Source organism: Giraffa tippelskirchi, chromosome 3 (genome assembly GCF_054371585.1).
Source record: "Giraffa tippelskirchi isolate mGirTip1 chromosome 3, T2T-mGirTip1v1.2.pri, whole genome shotgun sequence".
Taxonomy (NCBI): domain Eukaryota; kingdom Metazoa; phylum Chordata; class Mammalia; order Artiodactyla; family Giraffidae; genus Giraffa; species Giraffa tippelskirchi.
Window position 1 is genome coordinate 14555123 of NC_137277.1, and position 24500 is coordinate 14579622.

At 36.5% G+C, this 24500-nt stretch overlaps 1 protein-coding gene across 5 annotated transcripts in view; it reads left to right on the plus strand.

The window, feature by feature from the left end:
* The window catches only part of TANC2 (tetratricopeptide repeat, ankyrin repeat and coiled-coil containing 2), a 363447-nt gene that overhangs the window by 208223 nt on the left and 130724 nt on the right, over positions 1 to 24500 (plus strand). For all 5 annotated transcript variants that reach the window (XM_081576541.1, XM_081576540.1, XM_081576542.1 and 2 more), the window contains 2 exons: positions 12418 to 12566; positions 18314 to 18500. In XM_081576541.1, the coding sequence (XP_081432667.1) occupies positions 12418 to 12566; positions 18314 to 18500 (336 nt within the window). The remainder of the gene's footprint in view (positions 1 to 12417; positions 12567 to 18313; positions 18501 to 24500) is intronic.

Below are 24500 nucleotides of genomic sequence, written 5' to 3' on the forward strand. Positions count from 1 at the left end.
TTTCTTCAGGTAAAATTATTCCTAAGTATTTTATTCTTTTTGTTGCAACGGTGAATGGGATTGTTTCCTTGATTTCTCTTTCTGACTTTTCATTGTTGTATAGGAATTCAAGGGATTTCTGTGTATTAATTTTATATCCTACAGCTTTACTATATTTATTGATAGTAATTTTCTAGTGGCATCTTGAGGATTTTTTTACATAGAGGATCATGTCATCAGCAGATGGATTCTTTTCCACTGAACTACCAGGGAAATCCAGGTGTTGCTTTTATTGTTGATCACTGGTAGGCGGTGACCTTAAAAATCAGGAGCTCAGTTTGGGAAGGATGTGGAAGAGCTCCATGTCAGCTCTAGAGCTTACTGTGACAGATAGCAGCCACTATTTATCAGTCACCAGTTTCCAATGTTCATCAGAATATCAGTAACTCATTTCCAGTTTCATCAGAAAAGAAAAAATTTAGGTTACCATTTAAAAGCTAGGAAATGAAAACATGACCAGGTTTACTTTGGCAATTGAGCTAAGCTAATCATAGGTTTTGTAACTCTGTCAGAGAGAAAGCATGGGTTTCTTTATTTGATTAAATGTGGTATAAATTTCTGAGTCTTGAAATAGATGAGAACAAGCAGTTTGTAATTAACAGATCATAAAGGAAAATGTAAACAGCCCGATGAGAAAATGCTAAGAGAATGCTGAGAATTAAAAGTCTGTGTAACTGTTCTCTGTGTAGCCTGCCATGTTAGGAATACAGATTAGCGATTTGGATACATTAGCTATTAGACATTCATTTCTTGGCACAGTATTAGTCATCATCTAATCCCTCTGCAGTTTGAGAACTTTAAGTAGAAGGGACTTTTTACAGATATTGTGAAGTTTAAACCACCTCTGAAAAGAAAATTCATGTCATCCAGAAAAATAAACACCAAAATATTCTGAAATATTTGCCACTTGCCTTTTTGCAGCATCCTATTTTTTGCCTGCAGTATATTTCTCAGCATTTAAATTACTGTGATTAAATCAAATTACTTTCTTCTTTTCCCTACGAGATTATAAGCTCCTTAAGGATAGGGACTGTGTCCATTGTCCATAAATGTGTATCTAATACCTCACACAGTGCTGGACACAGAGAAAGTACTTAGTAAATATTTATTAATTCATGCTTTCCTATATTGTCTGTGGAAGTTGTTCTGCTGGATACCATTAATAAATAAAATAACCATTTAAACAATTTGTACTTAATAATCACATATTTCCTAGCCACATAATGAGTCCAACAGCCAGGCAGCCTATACTTCAAAATTGACTGTCACTACATAGCTCAGCTGGTAAAGAATCCATCTGCAATGCAGGAGACCCCAGTTCGATTCCTGGGTCGGGAAGATCCACTGGAAAAGGGATGGTCTACCCACTCCAGTATTCTTGGGCTTCCCTGATGGCTCAGGTGGTTAAGAGTCCGCCTGCAATGCAGGAGACCTGGGTTCCATCCCTGGGTTGGGAAGATTCCCTGGAGAAGGGAAAGGCTACCCACTCCAATATTCTGGCCTGGAGAATTCCATGGACAGAGGAACCTGCCTGGCTACAGTCCATGGGGTCTCAAAGAGTCAGACACCACTGAGCGACTTTCACTTTTTCACTTTCACGCCTAACTCTTGAAAAGGGAATGGCTACCCACTCCAGTATTCTAGTATTCTTGCCTGGAGAATTCCATGGACAGAAGTGCCTGTGGGCTACAAGCCCATGGAGTCATTAAACAGTTGGACGTGACTGAGCGACTAACACATACTGTCTAACTCTGTAGGTCAAGCAAAAACTTAGTCTTTGTGTGCCTCACTTTTACTATCTGTATGATAAGGAATGCTATGAAGATTAAATGATCTAATACATGTAAAGCACTTGGAAAAGTACCAGAGAGTAATATCTCAATAAGTTACTGTTATTGTTACTACTAGTACAGAAATACAACATTCTTTTAAAACAACGCTAAATATGCTGTATTTTCAGTTTTGATCTTGGAGTTCTGTCTTTGTGTTGAACTGGTAAGTCACACAGAACTTGAATCTGAAAATCACTCCCTCTGTTCTTTTTCCCTCACTCTGTTGTTAAGAAATCAAGTAAGTATTTCAAGTATGGCCTCCTGAAAAAACCTACTCTCCTCCTTTTCCTTCTCCATCCTTCAAGCACAAGGGAAATTGTTTATTTCTCAATTCACTATTCCCTTAATTTACAGAGTAATTCTTGTATATATTGGCTTCTTTCTATCTTTATGTCATTTTCACACTTTAAGTTGTTAACTGGTATAAGAGAGGGGGAGAAGGAAATGGCAACCCACTCCACTATTCTTGACTGGGAAATCCCCCTGGCGGGCTACAGTCCGTGGGGTCGCAAAAGAGTTGGACACGACTTAACAACTAAACAAAAACAACGTAAGAGAGGAATGGTCAGGTAATTTATTACACTAAATTTTAACTATATATAGCATTATTTAGTTTTCCAATAGTTGTAGATTTCTTTCTTGAAGGAAAAAAAGTATTGTGATTATTGTTTCATTCTCAAACCCAGTGTCCTATGACCTGAGTACATTTTCTATCATATTTAAAAGTTAAAATATAACATAAATACAGAAAGATATCAGAGAGACAACTCATTGGAAAAGACTCTGATGCTGGGAAAGATTGAGGACAGGAGGAGAAAGGGATGACAGAGGACGAGATGGTTGGATGATATCATCGACTCAGTGAACATGAGTTTGAGCAAACTCCAGGAGGTAGTAAATGACAGGGAAGCCTGGCGTGCTGCAGTCCATGGGGTTGAAATGAGTAGGGCATGACTGAGCGACTGAACAAAAGCAATTCAAATAATAATTATGCATCTCTGTGAAATTATATGACATGAACACCAAATTCAGACGTAGAATGTTCCCAGCACCTCAGAAGCTTTTATGCTTCCTCTGCATCATATTCCACTCCATCTAAGTGTGACCTTTAATCTGACTGCATTATCATTTATTTCCTTTAGCAGTTTTCAAACTTTACATAAATGAAATCATTTAACCTATACTCTTTTGAGCCTCTCTTCTTTTGTTTAATTGTATGTTTGTGAGATTCTCTTTTATTGCTGTCGTGTTTCATTGTATGTCTACTACTGATGGGCATTTTCAACTTTGGCTGTTATGAACAATTTTATGAATGTTTGCTACATCTATTTCAAAGCCCCTGTGTTTACTTTTCATTTTGGTATATACCTAATAGTGGACTTGCTGGGTCATGGGGTTTCAATATATTCCATCTAATTTTTTTTTCCAAATTTGATGCTACCGATTTACATTCATACCAGAAAAACAGGTTAACTGTCCTTTTGCTGCATATTCAGTTCAGTCACTCAGTCGTGTCCAACTCTTTGCAACCCCATGGACAGCAGCACGCCAGGCTTCCATGTCCATCACCAATTCCCGGAGCTTGCTCAAACTCCTGTCCATCCACTCGGTGATACCATCCAACCATCTCATCCTCTCTTGTCCCCTTCTCTGGCCTTCAATCTTTCCCAGCATCAGGGTCTTTTCCAGTGAGTCAGTTCTTTCCCATCAGGTGGCCAGAGTATTGGAGCTTCAGCTTCAGCATCAGTTCTTCCAGTGAATATTCAGGACTGACTTCCTTTAGGATTGATTGGTTTGATCTCCTGGCAGTCCAGGGGACTCTCAAGAGTCTTCTCCAGCACCACAGTTCAAAAGCATCAATTCTTCAGCACTTAGCTTGCTGTATAATCCAACTCTCACATCCATACATGACTACTGGAAAAACCATAGCTTTGACTAGATGAACCTTTGTTGACAAAGTAATGTCTGCTTTTTCATTTGCTGTCTAGGTTGGTCATAGCTTTTCTTCAAAGGAGCAAGCGTGTTTTAATTTCATGACTGCAGTCACCATCTGCAGTGATTCTGGAGCCCAAGAAAATAAAGTCTCTCACTGTTTCCATTGTTTTCCCATCGATTTGCCATGAAGTGATGGGACCGGATACCATGATCTTAGTTTTTTGAATGTTGAGTTTTAAACCAACTTTTTCACTCTCCTCTTTCACTTTCATCAAGAGGCTCTTTAGTTCTTCTTCGCTTTCTGCCATAAGGGTGGTGTCATCTGCATCTGAGATTATTGACACTTCTCCTGGCAGTCTTGATTCCAGCTTGTGCTTCATCCAGCCCGGCATTCCACATGATGTACTCTGCAGATAAGTAAGCAGAGTGACAATATACAGCCTTGATGTACTCCTTTCCCAATTTGGTACCAGTCCATTGCTCCATGTCCAGTTCTAACTGTTGCTTCTTGACCTGCATACAGATTTCTCAAGAGGCAGGTCAGGTGGTCTGGTATTCCCATCTCTTGAAGAATGTTCCACAGTTTGTTGTGATCCATACAGTCAGAGGCCTTGGCGTAGTCAATAAAGCAGAAGTAGATGTTTTTCTGGACCTCTCTCGCTTTTTTGATGATCCACTGGATGTTGGCAGTTTGATCTCTGGTTCCTGTACCTTTCCTAAATCCAGTTTGAACATCTGGAAGTTTTCAGTTCACGTACTGTTGAAGCCTGGCTTGGAAAATATTAGCATTACTTTACTAGCATGTGAGATGAGTGCAATTGTGAGGTAGTTTGAACATTCATTGGCATTGTCTTTCTTTGGGATTGGAATGAAAACTGACCTTTTCTAGTCCTGTGGCCACTGCTGAGTTTTCCAAATTTGCTGGCGTATTGAGTGTAGCACTTTCACAGCATCATCTTTTAGGATTTGAAATAGCTCAACTGGAATTCCATCACCTCTACTAGCTTTGTTCATAGTGATGCTTCCTAAAGCCCACTTGACTTCACATTCCAGGATGTCTGGCTCTGTGTGAGTGATCACATCATCGTGATTATCTGGGTCATGAAGATCATTTTTGTATAGTTCTTCTGTGTATTCTTGCCACCTCTTCTTGGTATCTTCTGCTTCTGTTAGGTCCATACCATTTCTGTCCTTTATTGTGCCCATCTTTGCATGAAATGTTCCCTTGATATCTCTGATTTTCTTGAAGGGATCACTAGTCTTTCCCATTCTATTGTTTTCCTGTGTTTCTTTGCATTGATCACTGAGGAAGGCTTTCTTGTCTCTCCTTGCTGTTCTTTGGAACTCTGCATTCAGATAGATATATCTTTCCTTTTCTCTTATATCTAATACTGTGGGCAAGAATCCCTAGAAGAAATAGAATAGCCCTCGTAGTCAACACAGGAGTCTGAAATGCAGTACTTCGGTGCAATCTCAAAAACAACAGAATGATCTCTGCTCATTTCCAAGGCAAACCATTCAGTATCACAGTAATCCAAGTCTATGCTTCAACCACTAATGCCGAAGAAGCTGAAGTTGAATGGTTCTATGAAGACCTGCAAGACCTTCTAGAACTAACACCAAAAAGAGAAGTCCTTTTCATCATAGGGGACTGGAATGCAAAAGTAGGAAGTCAAGAGATACCTGGAGTAACAGGCAAGACTGAGTTAAAGATATTCTTCCTACTTTGTGGCTTGCATTTTTACTGTTTTAGTGGAATCTTTGGTGAACAGAAATTTTTCTTGTTAATAAACTTACCCATCTTTTTCTTTTGTGGATTAGTGCCTTTTGTGTCCTATTTGAGAAATCTTTGCCTAGTCCTAGTTCATGAAGATATTCTATTAGGCTACCTTCCAGAAAATGTATTCTCTTTTGTATTTGGGCCTATACTACACCTGGAATTGATTTTTGTGTATGGGATGAGGTAGAGACAGGTTTCATGTTTATTCTGACATAGAGATCGATCACCGATTATTGCAAATTCCATTCTCTCAGGGTCACCCTGTAATATATGAGGCCCTGTGTGAATATTTTTGGTGGGATTTTTGTCTATATATCAATTTAGTTAAAACACATATTATAAAATTAATGGGTCTACTTGAAGCACAGTGTTTTATCAATGAAGATTTGGAGTAATGGATAGAGATGTATACTTATGCATTTGTTTATTGTTTCATCATTGTACGTAAAGATTCTTCATAGTAGATGGGCACCATCTCTTTATGTTAACGTCCAGAAGATATTGCTTTACAGTCTTTATTGTCAAATGTGCCATTATTGTCAAATTTCATATTACCCACTGCAAGTGGGTAGATTAAATTAGATTCTAATCAATTCCATTAGATTAAATCTTGATGTTAAGTAATAGCAGTCATTCTTCTTCACATTTTCTTTACTATCCCCAGACCTTTCCATTTCCATGTAAATGTTAGAATATTTAGTTTTATGGTGCTGTCTTGCTCATTCAGTCAAAGCCTATTGTATAAACACACTGCTTCCAAATAGCCAAGATAAATTTCAGTAGCTTTAATCAGAAAAATGTATAAATGATATATGGTTTATTTTGTGTATAATAGTCTTACAGTAATTATTTTTCAACAGCCTACCAGCCGTCTTGTTTTGTGTATCATATTCCAAGTTCATTGTTACTGAAGAAGTCACACGAGGATCCCACTCAAAGAAAGTGCTATCTTTGTTTAGACTCATACCTTCATTGGGCATGTTTGGTTATGATGATGACACCTTCTTCACGTTGCCTAAATGGATGAGACAGAAAGATAGGTGAAATATTTGGTATGACAACTTGAGAGGAATTTTGAGAGTTTTGCACAAATATGCTCGGCAGAGGGGAGGTAGGAAATGATAACTAGCAACATTGCAAGAGGCTGGAATCAAGGATTACAGTAGAGCTTAGGGATTAAGAGCCTGAGGTCTAGATCCAAATTTCCTAGTTCAGTTACTTAATAGTTTATGAATTTGGGTAAGTTACTCAACTGTCTATGATTCACTTTCCTTATCCATAAAATGGGGATAAGACTGCCTACCTCATAGGGTTGTTATGATCATTAAATAAGTTAATGTATATAAAATGCTTAGAAACAGTACCTGGCATATAAACTAATCCCCATATGTGCTGCATGTTGTTATAATTTTAAAAAGATAATCTGAAAAACTAAGATATATTTTTAGTTTCATTTACTTGTTCTGTGTCATGATATAATCCCCCACCCTTGACATACACAATATAACACCAATAAAGTCCTGTCCACACACCGTTGGCTTCCCAGGTCACTTAGTGGTAAAGAATCCTCCTGCCATTGCAGGAGACCCGTGTTCAATCCCTGGATCAGGATGATCCCTGGAGAAGGAAGTGGGAACCCACTCCATAGACAGAGGAACCAAGAGTTTAACATGACCGAGCAATGGAGCATGCATGCACATACCATGCACTGTAAGACTAAGGTTCATTGAAGACTGAAAAGACTATATAGCAGAATATAGTAGTGCAGAAAACAGACCCTACACTCAGGAAGGAAATGGTCCAAAGAGTAAAAATACATGTTAAGTTGGCAATTGAAGCAATTTTATTAATAAGAATCCTCAGAAGTAACAGGTTGGACACTTGTTTTCTTGCTGTGTTGAGTTCATTCAGTTTGATAGATTTTTAAAGGATAAGGGGTTGCAAAGAGTCAGACACAACCTGGCAGCTGAACAACAGCAAAGGATAAGGTGATTTGAGCTGTTTCAAGGTTTTTCAACCTTAATACTATTTAATGACTTTCGGGGCTAGATAATCCTTTGTTGTGGGAAGATGTCTTGTGTATTGTAGGATGGTTAACAGTATCCTTGGCCTCTACCTACCGAGTGCCAGGAGCAACACCCCTCCCCACAGTGTGACAGCCAGAAATATCTCTAGTCTTTGCCACATGTTCCCTGGGGGCAGAATTGTCACCAGTTGAGAATCACTTAAGTTATTTAAAAGAAACTTCCCTGCATAATTTTTTCTCAAAGTTCCAAACATTCACAGTGATGGAGAATAGAATGATGCACTGCTATGTACTAACTTCCTAGCTTCAATAATTTTGACAACTTGTTTTATCAATATCTTCCTAATTTTTTCTGTAGTAATTTCAGCAAAATCTGGTCACTATATCATTTCTGCCATCAATCCTTTGATGTATATAAAGGATATGAACTTGGAGACTTCTTCAAAATAATAAATATTAGTATCCTTTAAAAGAAATGCTTAGGAAAACAATTAAGACACTAGAGTGACATAGTAAGAGTAACTGTAACATGAGTAAAAGAGCCTAGAAGAAAAAGGAAAAATCTGGTTTATTTTTCTTCTGGCCTCTTTCTTAAGTGAGTAACATTTGGACTTTTGTGAATAATGCATGAAATGATAATGTAATTATAGTCTCTGCCTGCCATTTGTATGTAGTGTAGTAGTATGTTGTGATAAAGAGGTCAAGGACTTTTGCATTTTATTATAAATATCTTCAAAATAACTTTTAGCATTTTACCCAGAATCTGTTTACTTTTGATTTCATGTACTATAAGTATTCTTGTTATTGTAGTAGACGTTGATAAATTTTAATATTAAATAGATGACTTAGTTTAGAAATTCCACAGACTATAGTAACAAAATGAAAAATTCTTTCTAGCAAGGGTTTAGGTGGAAATTTGCTTGAATGAAGAGAGGGGATTTGTTTGTTTTTATTGAAGTATATTTGACTTACAGTATTGTGTTAGTTTCAGGTTTACTACATAATGATTATTTTTGCAGATTATATTCCATTATAGATTATTATAAGAAAATGGGTGTAATTCCCTGTGCTGAGCAGGGTATCCTGTTGCTTATCTGTTTTACATGTAGTAGTTTGTATCTGCTAATCCAGTACCCCTGATTTATCCCTCCTCCCTTTTCTCTCCCCTTTGATAACCACAGGTTTGTTTTTTCTCTCTGTAAGTCTGTTTCTGTTTTTTATATACATTCATTTGTGTTATTTTTTGGATTTAGGGTACCTGTTTCAAAGATGCATTTGCATATATAACAACTTTTTCCTGAGATTTTGTTAGAGTACTTTAGTTGGGCAGAGGCAGAAAGAGAAGGAACTGTTTATAATGTTGGACGTTATAGAGGTAGTAAAGCCCCAGGGATATCTTTCTGTTCTGTGGCAGAGAAATCCATTTTTGTTGTTTCTTGGAGAGGAAATGGAGAAGGGAATATAGATCCTGTTTTTCTACTCTGACATAAATCCAATAGGAATTCTATATAGATTTTCTACACTTTGAGTTCAGTAATGCCATACAAAAATGCGGGGCTTCCCACGTGGCTCAGTGGTAAAAGAACTGCCTGCCAGTGCAGGAGACACAGGGGACATGGGTTTGATCCCGGGGTCAGAAGATCCCCTAGAGTAGGAAATAGCAACCCACTCTAGTATTCTTGCCTGGAAGATCCCATGCATAGAGCAGCTTGGCAGGCTACAGCCCCCATGGACTTTTGGGGCTAGATAATCTCATTTCCTTGCCATTTGGAATGATTTAATGTGTAACACAGACTAACCAAAGAAATTAAGCTATTGTGCTTTAGTACCAAACCATATGACACTAAGTTAGTGCTTGCTATGGTGAAAAAATAGCAAAAAAAAAAAAAACGATTTTGGTAATACCATATACGGGATATGTGCTACTGTGAATTTTTATAAATATACTTGAGCGTAAAACAATCTGAAAAAATGTTGACAATGAATCAAGTTAATGTAAACAGATAAATTCAGTTTAGGTAAATTAGTTCTGCATCACATTTAAAATAGATCATCTTGAGTTCCCTGGCTCTTTTTTTATCTGTAAATTTCTATAAATTCTTTATTTGGAAATAAATTTATTTTGACGATGAGGCTAAGGAAGATCCTCACATTGACTTTGTTCAGCAGCCCTCAGTGAAAAGGTCTGAAAAAGAACAATATCTGTAGTTGGTAACCCCTGAAAAATAGCCTAAATACAGAAGCTTAAAAACTAATTGTATGGAAAGAAGGTAGCAAACTGGAAACAGAAGATGACAATGAAAGCCATAGATCAAAATATTTAGGGGTCTAAACTTCAGGGCAAAAAAGTGAACCTGAGTGGGGTTTCTTTTTGGAGTGATGAAAATTTTCAGGAATTAGAGTGGTGATAAACTTATGAATATACTAAAGCCACTGAGCTGTATACTCTAAGGGGGAAGAGCTTATGGTATATGAATTATACATCAGTTTTGAAAAAATGACCTGACTGGGAAAGTGATAGTTCAGGGTAGGAACCCAGCCAGGGTGAGTAGAGCACCTGTGTGTAGCGTAGCAGTGAGCAGCAGTGAGATTTGTTGCATGCAAGGAGAATAGATTAAATAAGGAAAATGGAGATCAGGTTTTTCCACTGTTGCAGAAAAGTTACAACCTTGGAAAGGAAGAAATTCAGATTTAACCCTGTGGTATTGAATTAGGTCTCATCTGTGAACTTTTTGGGGGGTGTTTATATATGGATTTACAGATTAAAATGAATATAGAGCTGTGTGTATGCATATACGTATGAACGTAACTGCCTAACTTTGCCCACGTTGTGGACCTGTAGGGCAGTGCCATCCTCATCTGATGAGCATATCTGATTTTCTAAATATGTTTACCGACTTAAAAAAAAATCAGGCTTTCTTGGAAAAAAGGACTGATTCAAGGGCTAGGGCAGAGAAGGTACATGAGGAACCTGCAACATCTTGTGACAGAAAGCAAAGAAGTACTCAGAAAACGACAGGGATATGTCAGAAGGTTACAGGAGCCAAATTGAAAATGCTTGCCTGGCCAACTCTGGGACAATTTGAGCAACAAAATAAATAATAACAGTAACAGATTATAACTCATTGAGTAAAATAGGAGTCTTTGAGTTCAGATAGGTAGGTACGTAGATAGACACGTAGATAAAGGAAAAGAAACTAAAAGAGTGATGGATTTAGAAAAATTACTATTTGGCAAGCATGATAGTAATTAATTAAACTGGGAAACATTAATGGATGCTAAAAATAGTGGGCAAAAGTTTATTGAGGAGAGATTCAAACTGCTGTTGTATACCAGTGTTCATACGATCATTATTCATTATATCTAGTAGGTGGAAACAGCTCAAGTGTCCAGTGTGATGGACAGATGACTAAATAAATTAGATGGGTATGTACATAAAATACAATATAATTTAGCCATTACAAGGAGTAAAATTCTGATACATGCTATAACATAAATGAACCTTGAAAATGTGCAAAGTGAGATAAGCTAGACATAAAAGGACAAATATTGTATGATTCCATTTATATAAGGTGCCTAGAATAGGCAAGTTCCTAGAAACAGGAAGTAGAATAAAGGTTACTAGGCTTGGGGAGTTTTGTTTAGTGGATGCAGTTTCTCTGGGGGATGATTAAACAGTTCTGAAAATGGAGATGGTTGCACAACGTTGTGAATGCACTTATTGCCGCTGAATTGTATGCTTTAAAATAGTTAAAATGACAAATATTGTTACTTGTATTTTTATCAAAAATTTTTTTAATTTCACAGTTTGGTGAGGAATGGAATACTTTATATATTCTCAAAGTATCCCCCTACAAAACATTTATTAATTATGAAGAGAAACTGTATAATTTTAGAGTGGAAAAACCTGGCACACACTACCATAACCAAGTGATCCAAGTTAACACAGCATTAATTTTGTGAAAGTGCTGCCAAAAATGCTTACCCTGAATTAAATCATGAGATACCATGAGAAAAGTTCAAATTGAGGGACATGGTATAAAATATCTGACTTGCCTTCAAAAGTGTCAAGGTCATGAAAGTTAAGAAAAGACTGAGAAACTGTTCGAGATTTAGAGAGTCAAAGAAAACTGAGAACTAAATGCCTTGCTTAATCCTGAATTGGATCTTTTTGCTAGAAATGACATTGCTGGATAAATTTCAAAACTTAAATGGGGTCTGTAGATGAGATCATAATGTAAAATGTTAGGTTCCTGATTTCTCTGTTGGTATTGTGGTTATGTAAGAAAATGTCCTTGTTCATAGAAAATGCATACTATCTGTTCTGATGGGGTAGCGTGTCTATATTTTAAAGTGATTAAGGGGAAAAAAAATTGTTCTTTGTACTATTCTTGAAACTTTTTTGTAAGTTTGAACTGATTTTAAAATAAAAAAGAATATTTACACAAACTAAGAAAAAAGAGGTAAAAGAACCTGAACGAAGGTGGTGATTGTGGCCAGGAGCTAGATTCCCAAGACTAGGACTTGTATTGGAAAGCCAACTGCCACAGAAATGGGAAACTTCTTTTGAGTGAGTTACAAAAACATTCTCTCAACAAGGGTTTCAAGTAAATATATTGAGAATTCTGAGTAGACTGTCAGTTGTAATATATAACAGTGGAAAAATAAGCTTCTGGTCAGAGACTAGTAATTTTGAATTTAGAATGTGAAAACAAAGGAAATGACCAAACAGAATGTAAAAATAGTTGTATAACTGGCCATTTTATTTTGAAAGATTCAGGTGTTTCAATGTCTTCCTGTTGCAGGTGATGCTGAACAGGAACTTGGTCCCCCTCCATCTGTAGATGAGGCAGCAAACACACTCATGACTCGTCTGGGTTTCCTCCTTGGAGAGAAAGTCACGGAAGTTCAGCCAGGTGACCAATACAATATGGAAGTACAGGATGAAAATCAGGTAAACTGCTTCCCATCAACTTACTGAAACGTGGGATGAATCGGCCTTTTATAACCAGGAAAGAAAAAATGTTGCAGGGCGTGGGTGTGGGTCTTGTCAGATGAATGATCCCAAGTGTCACATGTCTTTTCAGGCCTGGAATATAACCTCATTTTCCATAATCACTGTATTTCTTCAGTTTATGGAACACCTTTTAGTTTCGTTCTTAAGTTTAAAAAGCCACTTCAAGGTTTTGATTCCTTTATTGAATGAATGAGGAAATAACTAAATAAACCAACAAACAAGACATGTGTGTGTGTATATATATATATGTATATATATATATATATATATAAAAGCACCATAACCCTAAATTGCAGAATGCACATTGTTTTCAGATACACATGGATTATTTAGCAAATTTACAATATGCTGATTCATAGACCAGATCTTGACAGATGTAGAGCTTCCCTGATAGCTGCAGTGCAGGAGCTGCTGCTGCTGCTAAGTCACTCAGTCGTGTCCGACTCTTCGCGACCCCATGGGCTGCAGCCTACCAGGCTCCTCCCTCCATGGGGTTTCCCAGGCAAGAGTACTGGAGTGGGCAGTGCAGGAGACCCCAGTTCAATTCCTGGATCAGGAAGATGCACTGGAGAAGGGACAGGCTACCCACTCCAGTCTTCTTGGGCTTCTCTTGTGGCTCAGCTGATACAGAATCCTCCTGCTATGTGGGAGACCTGGGTTTGATCCCTGGGTTGGAAAGGTCCCCTGGAGAAGGGAAAGGCTACCCAAACCAGTATTCTGGCCTGGAGAATACCATGGACTGTATAGTCCATGGGGTCTCATTCGACTGATTAACTCTCACTTTCACTATTTAGTAGAATTAATCAATTATAAAATAACTTAGAAAATGATAGGTAAAAGATAACATATAGAAAATCAAAATCCCCAAGTATTTGGATATTAGTATACTCCCAGTGGCAACTCACTCCAGTACTCTTGTCTGGAAAATCCCACGGACGGAGGAGCCTATAGGCTGCACTCCATGGGGTTGTAAAGAGTTGGACACGACTGAGCAACTTCACTTTCACTTTTCACTTTCATGCATTGGAGAAGGAAATGGCAACCCACTCCAGTGTTCTTGCCTGGAGAATCCCAGGGACGGGGAAGCCTGGTGGACTGCCGTCTATGGGGTCGCACAGAGTCGGACATGACTGAAGCGATTTAGCAGCAGCAGCAGCAAGTAGCCTTTAGGTTGGAGAATCACAAGATATTAGAAAATATTTTAAACTGAAATAATAGAAACAAAGTATAACAAAACTTGTAGTATATAAAGTTACGCATTTAAAAACTTTAGTTTGGTATACATAAAAAACCGAAAATTAGAAAAACCGAAAATCTGAAAAATTAATGATCTAAATCTTCATCTCAGTGCAGGAGACACAGGAGACTGGATTGGATTCCTGGGTCAGGGAGGTCCTCTGGAGTAGGAAATGGCAACCCACTCCAGTATTCTTGCCAGGGAAATTCCATGCACAGAGGAGCCTGGTGGGCAACAGACAATCCATGGTGTCACAAAGAGTCAAACACGACTTAGTGATTGAGCACAGTCACATTTACTGCTGTATCCTCTGCACCTGGGACAAACTCTTCTATTAGTAAGTGTTCAATAAATATTTACTGCCTGAATAAATGGCCTCATAACAGGGCTCTGCTTCCACTTTTACCTCCTGTGGTCTGTTTACACAGAATCCAGAGCGACCTTTGTAAAATGTGAATCTGGTCCTTTTATTGTGTTGGCCAAAAAGTTTGTTCAGATTTTTCATAGGCCATTGTGGAAAACCTGAACAAACTTTTTGGCCAGCCCAGTATTTCTCTGCTGTCAATCTTCCACTGTATCCCCCAAATTTAACAGTAAATCTGAAATCCTTACCATGACCAGAAAGGGGCTACCTGACCTGACCTCTCGCTGCCTTTCCTGTATCATTTCCTGCCTCTCTTCCTTTCACTGCAGCTCTCCAGCAACACTGGCCTTCGTGTCATTCCTCAGACATATAAAACATTCATTTATACTGGAATGTTCTTCCACATAACTCACTTCCTCACTTCATCCAGTGCTCTACTCAAATGTTATCTCCTCAGTGAGGCTTTCCTTAGTTATTTTATCTAATAGCCCCTGCCCATCACTGTATCCCCTTACCCTGCTTTATAGCTCTTACCATTAATTTATTACCTGACATATTTAGTTGTGAGGGATTGTTTGATCTCATACAAGAAGGTAAGCTTCATGATGACAGGGATTGATTTTTTTTCTTTGCATAACTAATTTACATTGTGACCATGTCAGTATCATGTGATCTGAATAGAAAATGGAAATGCTGTATGTTGAGGGCTTTTTTAAAATTGGTATAAATAAAACATCTATTTTACTTGTGAGTTTTTTATATTCATGTCAGGTTAAAATATGACTGCTATAATAATGACCAAGCAACATGACATTACAATCTGAGAATTTGCCAAGGACCCTGTTGTTTCTAAAACGCTACATTTCTTCAGGTGCTAAAATTTATATCGGGTTGCTATTGAGATGCCTTACTGTCACAGCATGTTGCAGTGGTTTCTGAATTAAGTCACAAGTCAATAGAGTGTGCCTTACTTGTGCATTTACTACATGATTCATCATAAAATAAGTAAAGGAATAGTATCATTGATTTAATATATCTAAAGTGATGTCATAATTGAAAAGTCACTGAACCAGGAGGTAGAAAATCTGTGTTCTGGTTCCAGCTCTACCACCTCCCATTTTGTAAATTTGGACATGTCACTTAACCTCTCTCAGCTTTAGGTTTTTCAAAGTTAATAGTAACTAACATTAAATAAGTGTTTACTATGTATAATCATTGTACTAATTGCTTTATTTACAGTTTCATTTAAGCTTCCTTACAACCCAATGTGGTAGAGTCCATTTATATTTCAATTTTCAGATAAGAAAAAAAGAAACACTGCCAGAAAGTGATGGACTAGTATTCAAATCCAGACAGTCTGCTTTTACAACTTATGTTCTCAATAGCAAACACCATACTAGTCCACACCATACTAGTCCAGAGTAATATGAAATAATGACAGGATTGTTGTGAAGATCAAGTTAAATCATGAATATGAAAGCACTTTGTAAGCTGTAAAATGTCATGCAAACAAAAGGTATAAAACAATATATAATATAATTAGTATGTAAATGTATTCAGAAACTATATGAGCTGGAGCAAATTGCTTCATAGCTTTTATATTTAGTGTAGTTTTTACACCTCATACTTGGTTGATAAGGAGAAATGAGGTAGTAACATTTTTTAAAAAAAAAACTTTAACTTTGAAACATTAAACAAATGTCAGATATTAATAATAAAGATACATGATAGCCTGCTTGAGATGTAATATACCATGACACTGTCTTGGAACCACCTAACAAAGTGGTTGATCACTGGAATTTCTAGTCTTAGGAAGATTATTAGTGACTTTCTTCTGTGCTAAAGAGCATACTAACAAAGATAGACTGCTTTGTTTAAGAAGACCCTATAGTAATGGTGTCCTCAGAACAGTATTAATAATGACAGAATCCAGCACACGCAAGTTAGCATATATCATTTTTCTGCAAAAGACAAGATATTCAAAGTGATATTCAGTTGACCACTGTATTTTCTTTTCTCTGTAGTTCCTGGAGTATTAGGATGTAGGACCTTGAAGAGATCCAGATTGGGAGTTTGGGATCCATTGGTATCAATGGGAAAACCACTGAAAGGTTTTCAAAGTAGAATGGCTTAATTAGGTGTCCATTTTAGCCTACAGTATGGCAAGTAAATAATGTTGTCTTTCTGTGCCTAAGAGAGATTTCTGTATCTCATTAACTAGCCTCCTTAAATAAATATAAGGCTTGCCTGTAAACTCACAAGCCATGAAACAAATTTTCTGCTTTCTGAATGAGTTGATCTTTAAGCTTTGCTTTTACAGTTAAAGCTTTTAAAGCATACATTCTGTGATAAATGCTTTATTTTCCAGAAAATAACTTACAGTAAAAATTACATGTCATTTGAGCTTAACCTCCACTTTTGCTGTATTATGCATATAATAGTTTCCTTTCTCAGAGAACAGACTGAGAATCTTGTCTGGAAATGGAAATGAGTTACTATAGAAGTAATAGATTCATACCAAAATGAAACTTTTGCAATATGGAATGACTATAGATATATCTAACGTAAAAGATTCTAGTACAGTTCTAATAAAGTACCCACATGTTTCTTAAACTGAGAATGAGGCGGTTAAAAATTGCTATGCCAGATTCTAGCTAGGGAGGATTCTAATTTAGTAAGACTGGGGTGGGGTTCAGTATCTGTCAGTTTTGTAGTGAAACTTGTTTTTTACATTCCACAGGTGATTCTCCTGCAAGCCCTACTCATGCTCTTATAGACTAACATCACTTTATAGAAATAGAGGAAATTACACAGAAATTGAAACTCTTCCCTCCAATGAGAAAAATTATGTAGAAGAGAAATGGCATAGATTTGAGGGCTTATTCTATTATTAAGAAGACTCAGTTTCTAATATTAGTTACATGATTGAAAAGATTTACTTGATTGCAGTGTTCTGAGAATGTCATTTATGCTTGGTTGAGTCGCATGTATCTTTTATATCCTGGTTATAGCATTTAAATTAAAATCAAAACCTAGATTCAACACAGATAATTAAATACAAGGGATTGCATCTGGCACTCATTTGGGGATGAGTCAAAGAGCCTTAATATTCTCATATCCAGTGATCAACATATTTTCCAATTAAGTGATAAAATGTAACTCTTCAATTTATCAGAGAGATTATGAGTAGACCCTATATGTAAAGAAATTGAAATGCCTTTTTTTTAAATGTCAAATTTATCATTAGTCCTCCAAGTAATTCTGCCATTGATCAGTTACTGTTTTGAAAAGAAAAAAATTTCTTAAGTATTCGAAAAAACATATACTTTCATTCATTATTTCATTATTTGGGTAAAAGAGCTAAAGAAAATGGATTATCATTAAACTAGGTAAACCAGAATATATTACCATCAGTCTTTTTGGTGATTATTCATTGCATCCCATCAAAAATGTAAAAGGGAGGTAACTTCAGGTATAAGAATCACTCAGTGATCTGTCTGTGATCAGTTTTTATGGAGAAATTACTTTGTTTTGTATTAAATTGATATTGTTCTACTTCATTTGACAAACTTTTAGATAAGGCATTTTCCTACATTCATTACCTCTGAGAAGCCACCTATGTATCAAAAAAAGCCCATCTATATTTGCATTAAGAACTTTAGTTTTATTACTCCTTGGCTGCAATGATCTTTTTTCTACCCAAAGGAAATTATTAGCAAGACCAAGTTCTAAGCCTTCAGAAAATTTTTGTTGATTGAAAGCAGCAAGAAAAATTTTTGATGAATAAAAAAAAATCGTCTACTAATTCATAGCAATAACAAAGACTACTTGTCACTGTAAATTTCCTAGGCAGAAAAAACAGACCACAGTCTCTGCTCATGTTAAATTTATCAAATTTCACCTTAATTATAGAACATAGAATGCTTTATCCCGGAAAGCAAAAACAAATAGAACCTAATAGCTGTAAAAGCTGTGCATGTAGATTTTTTTTTCTTTTTGTTCTCAAAGCATATGTTTTACCATAAGATACACTTTCACTTAACGGCTGATCAGCTTATCTTATTTTTCATTTCAATTTTTCAGACCTCAGCGATCACCCAGCGGATAAGTCCCTGTTCCACCCTGACTAGCAGCACTGCCTCTCCACCAGCCAGTAGCCCCTGTTCCACTCTCCCACCAGTCAGTACAAATGCGACCGCCAAGGACGGCAGCTATGGGGCTGTCACGAGTCCAACCTCTACCCTTGAAAGCAGAGATAGTGGAATCATTGGTGAGTTGGTTTATGTACTAATCATTTTGTGTCTTTTTTCTTTTTGTAATAATTACACAAGCTTAAGATTTTCAAAAATTCTGCTTTTGAGTTATTGAGATATATTTATATATGTATAAAATATGTGTCCTTTTCTTTTTAATGTTGCTGTAGAGAGACATAAAGAATAAAAAAAAAAAAATAGAGGTGCCCCTCTCTGCTTAACCAATCCTTTAAAGACATTATCTCACTGATCGTACAAAAGTCCAAGATTGTCTACTTATGAAAATAAAATACCCTGAATGAGCAAAAAGTAAATAAAGATACTATCTGGTGAAAGAAGGGGTGAATAGAAAAAGTTCTTCCTACTGCTTCTTGTAAATTCACTTATATCATCCATCTGCCAACAGAAATTGTTCAGAAAAAGTTCATTTCTCACTAAACTAGTAGAGTTTCTTGGTATTTATCAGTTCGTCATATACTTACTGCCTGTTGTATGCTTGATAAGGGGAGTCAGTCACATGGAAATGAGGAAAGTTTGGGAAAAGAATCTGAAGAAAAATGCAAAGGGGGGGGAACAAGCCTGAGCACAAAATCTTAGGAAACATTCTAATTGATCAGGGGGAGGTGAGAGGTGTGAGAATGAGCCAGTGGATATAGAAATGGAGTAATCAGACAAACAGGAGAAAAATCAAGGCAGTATAATGTTACCAGTGCCAAGGAAGGTAAAGGTTTCAGGGAAGGGGTGAGGAAAGGCTGCTCAACAAATGACAGATGCCGAAGAGGGCAGGAAAATGGAAATAAGACAATAAAATATTTTTTCCTCATTTGGCTTCTAAAGGATATCAAATCAAAATATTTGTTTAGATGTTATGGCAAATAATGCCATGTCAACTAAGCGTATCTCTTTCACTTAAATGAATATATATCAGCATGTGAATTTATTCATTTTAAATAATGAGTCAATAAAAAGAATATTTTTACAGGATGCAAAATTAACATACAAAAACCAGTTGCATTTCTATACACTGACAATAGATAATCAAAAAAAAAAAAAAGTTAAAACAATTCCACTACAATAGCATCAAAAAAAAATAAAATACTTAAGAGTAAATTTAACCAAGCAGGTAAAAGACTTGTACACTAGACATTATAAAACATTACTGAAGAAATTTTAAAAAGACTTAAATAATTGAAAATACGTCCTGTTCATGGATTGTTAAAATGATAGTATTTCTCAAAAGCAATATATAGAATCATTGAAATCCCTATCATAATCCCAACAAAGTTCTTTGCAGAAACACCCATTCTAAAATTCATGTGGAATCTCAAAGGACCATGGATAGTCAAAACAGTTTTGAAAAAGGGAACAAAGTTGGAAGACTCAAACTTCCTGATTTCAAAACTTACTCCAAAGCTCCTTAAAGGCAGGATTCCTTTCTAATAATTTTATATACTCTCAGTATTTAACATAATTTCTAATTTGTGATTTCTTTATATGAGGAGTATTTATGAAGATACTATCATTAAATAGCTAAGTATTTTCATGAAACAAAATACATAGATAAAATATGATGAAAAGTAGCCTCTTTTCCTAACCTCTGAAATAATTTGTAGAAAATTGGAATTATCTGTTTCTTGACCATTTAGTAGGATCTACCATTAAAGTGGGCTTCTTAGATGGCTCAACCAGGTAAAAAATCCACCTGCAATATAGGAAACGTGGGTTTGAGTCCTATCGGGAAGATCCTGATAGTTTCTTCATGCAGATTTTTTAAATTGCTACTTCAATGTATTTAATACTGCAAGACTTTTAAATTTTTTTCCTTCCTGAATCTGTTTTCCTTAATAATGGGGTTGTTTTTTTTTTATCTTTTTCAGATTTGCTTGCATAAAGTTGTCTAAAATATTCTTATAGTGACATCACTATCTACCCAGGAACCCAAGCTAGAAAGCCAAGGGGAACACTTGCCTCCTTCCTTCCCCTGTATTTCTCATCCCTTTATTTTCTTTTCATCTCTCCTAGCATTGCCTTCATAATCCTCATTATCTTAGACCTAGATTAATACAGATCTAACTGTTCTCTCTGCTTTTTCTTCTTGTCCTTTCTAAGTCTGTTTTTCCCACAGCCACCAAAGTAAATTAACTGAAAAATGATTACTACTTTGATTCTGTTATCTGTAAGGTGCAGTAATCTACCTGGGAACCAAATCTGATCAGATCACTCCTGATCTGTCCACAGCCAATTTCTCCAGCCTTTAATCCCGCTACTAGAGTCTAACATTAGATTTTGTGGTAACCTGACACATTCCAGTTTTTTCACCTCTATACCTTTGCCCACATTGATCACTCTGCCTGTAGTCTCCTCTCTCCCTCTTAAATTTGATTAACTCCTGCGTACTTTTCAGAGTCACCTCAGGTATTCAATCACCACTGCCACCACCGCCTCCCTTCATTTCTCCACTCCACCTCCTCTCCAGTACATGTTACTGCTCCGTGTTCCCAGATACAGCATATCTGTATCATTGCATTTAACACTAGGATTATAATCCCTTTGAGAGCCTGCTTTTTCCTTAGACTATTTAATTTCTTGTTAGCAGAAAGTGTGCCTTATTCATCCATATCTGTAGCACCTAGTCCAATGACTGAAAATGTGGTACATGGTAGGTGCTCAGTAAATATTTATAAAAAGGAAAGAAAGCTTAAGAGTGAAAGGATAGGAGATGAAGGATGACTGACCTGGCACTTACAGTTACTTTTTTGACAATGTTTAGAGTGACCATTGAGTACAAGATGGAACATTATTATTAAATTTTTAATAAATAGTAGAGTTTAGAATTCTCCATTGACTGTTTTCCTAAATTTTTTTTATGATTCATTTTGGCACAGTGACTTTTATAATCTCTAGCCAAACCTCTTCCTGGGTTCTTTTGTCAGTATTATTACTGTCTATAACTACATGTTATCAATATTGCCATACAAAAAAAATTACTTTAGAAATATATTTATTCAAGCAATGGGCATGGTGCTGACAGATTGGACAAAATCTGTAAGTGGAAGCTTAACATGTCAGTGGATGTTCAAAATAAATGTTCGTAATGTTCTGAAATTAAAAATGAGATTCCCGCTTTGACTTATAACAGTGTCCCTCATTTTTTTCTGGTATATTTCCAAAATTGTGTTCCTTGTAAAGTAAGTACCTTTGTGGATAACAGAGCTAATTTGGAGAATAATAAACTTCCATTATTTAATGTATATAAATACTGAAACAGATTTACTTGCAAAATCATGAGACAAGAAAGAGAATAATGCCTTCTGCTTCTAAAATTACTTACATTGTAGAGTAGTTACCAAATTATATATGTGCAGCTTATCTTGAGAAACAACTTGTTTCTCTTTAGTTTTTTTTTCATTGCAGTTTGAGTTAGAAGAAACTTGTATGTGCCATAAGTAATAATACTCAAAGATATTGTTATTACCTTGGAAATCTCAAGTCTGGCCTGTCTTAACCATTTTAATATGTTATAAGTATTTTCCCCACTGATTATAGAAATATCTGCTTTTCCAAATTAAATATTGCTTACATTATTTCAAACAATGACCTCTATTGTTTGTTAGTGTACCATTTTAAAATCTTGCCCCATCAGCAAAAAACACAAAAGCTATTAAAAGTTATCATTTGAATTATCCATTTTTATTCCTTTATATATCAGTCAGTTCAGTGTGAATTCCTTTCGATTACATTTTGTAACTGTAGCAATCAGAATTTTAGTGATTCCTGCCTGTATCACTCATAGCTTGCCAAAATATGTAGAATTCTAGTTATAAAATCAGAATATTAGAAATGCAGGCTTCCTGAATTTTTAAGTCTTGTAAGTGTAAAAAGTTCCTCTCTTGGATTCTAAAGGATTGGAAATAACTATGACTTCTTATATTCTCTGTGATCTGAATTCACCCCACACGTGATTTAATTTCTACCATAGAAAGCATTCTCTGTAACAGTCATAGCTTCTCTCTCTTCAGACTCACAGCTTTCTTAAATATGTGGTAAAATATCACTGACATGATTGTCAGGTATTTACAGTATAATTTCATATTTATGACTATTTTATTGGTATTAATTTAATGGTATAATGCCCTTATATATGTGCCTAGGTTGATACCACTAACTACGTATAATCTATCAGCTATACATAACTTCAAGCAAAAATCCTGATAATCATAAACTCTGTGAGATACACATTATTTTTCTAGCCTGTCCTTTTTTGTGTGAAGTTTTAATAGTGGTCTGTTTTGGCATGGTGTTATTTAGTAAAACGAATTTAAGCATGGATCCATTTTGTTTTGGCCTTTTGTTTATTTGGAGGTTCACAGATCCTTCCAGAAAGGTATAATTCTTGAATTCCCTCTTTTAATCAAATCTCAGGGTTTTGTTTTGGTTTGGTTTTTTTTTTGTCTTTAGGTCCTGATTTATTGCCAAATTTGGTCTTATATCTTTTAGCCTTGCATCACTTAACACCTAGGAAAATGAAATGCCTACAGCTTTACTTGTTGTTCAGTGATTTTTTTCCCTAATATTTCACATTAGTAACTAAAAAGCAAAATCAGAAACTCCTCATCAAAGACCCTTGTTCCTTTAGTAATGTATATTCCAGTAGGCAGGGCTTCCCAGGTGACGCAGTGGTAAAGAAACTGCCTGCAATGCAGGAGACCTGGGTTCGATCCCTGGGTTGGGAAGATCCCCTGGAGAAGGGAATGGCTACCCACTCCAGTATTCTTGCCTGGAGAATTCTATGGACAGAGGAGCCTGGTCCATGCGGCCACAAAGAGTCACTGAATGACACACACACGCACACACATTCCTGTAGGATGTTATGTGTTCTCTGGTCCAAATTGTCACATTTAAGAAGTCACTCTTCTGAGTCACAAACTGGGCATTAGATAATTTTTCATATTTTCTACAACCTGTTTTCAGAAATGTGCAGTTGTATCTTCAGTAAGTTCTTCCAGTTATTGTGCTAGTGACTCTGTCATCCTTGGTGGTGGTTTAGTCACTCAGTCGTGTCCAACTCTTTGAGACCCCATGAACTGTAGCCCACCAGGCTCCTCTGTCCATAAGATTTTCCAAGCAAGAATACTGGAGTGGGTTGCCATTTCCTTCTCCAGGGGATCTTCCCCCGCCAGGGATCGAACTTGATTCTCCTCCATTGCAGGCTGATTCTTCACCAACTGAGCCACCAGGGAAGCTTCACCTTCTAATTACTTAGCACTAATAAATTTTGGTAGTTATATTTGTTAAAGATGTCTGTATGAGGCAGGTAGTTGTTGTTTAGGCAGGTACCATTATTTAATTCTTACAGTCATCTTATAAGAAAATAGAGTAAAGAGTCCCCAGGATCAAATAATTGAAAAGATACATAAGACTCCACAGAAAAATTCTTACAAAAAGCTTTTAGTAAAGATACAGTCCAGCAGGCGAAAAAGAATGCAAGTGAGCACAGAGGACCCAAGACCCTCCCAGGTGGAGCTCTCCAGGTTCCTTTTTAATCAGATAGGATGTGCTCTGTCCCCAGAGTGTAAATCACCAAGATTTGTATAAGGAATCTTGGTTTCAGGAGAGCTCCCCAAAAGTTGACAGTGAAGCTTTTTATCCGTCTCTGGTCCCATGGCTAAGCCAGGCTGTCTAAGTACTCCAGGTGTAAGCTGTCAATAAACAACTAGACCTGGGTGCTACCTGGGAAATTTCAAACTTTAAACAGCAAATTATAAGTTGTTAGTTATCCCAGTTGACCTTATCTTGGCTAAGAGTCAGTTCCAGACTTCCAGTCATCCCTAGAGATAAGTATAGGACTGGCCCAGTCTAGCTGTAAATTAACTCTGTCTTACATAATAGTATAATAATCTTTCTTAGATTTAGAAAACTAAGGTTCAAAAATAATTGGTCCCAGATCACAAACATGTTAAGAGGCAAGCTGAGATTCAAGTTCAGGTCTGTGTAACTTCAAAACCCACAGTCCTAAT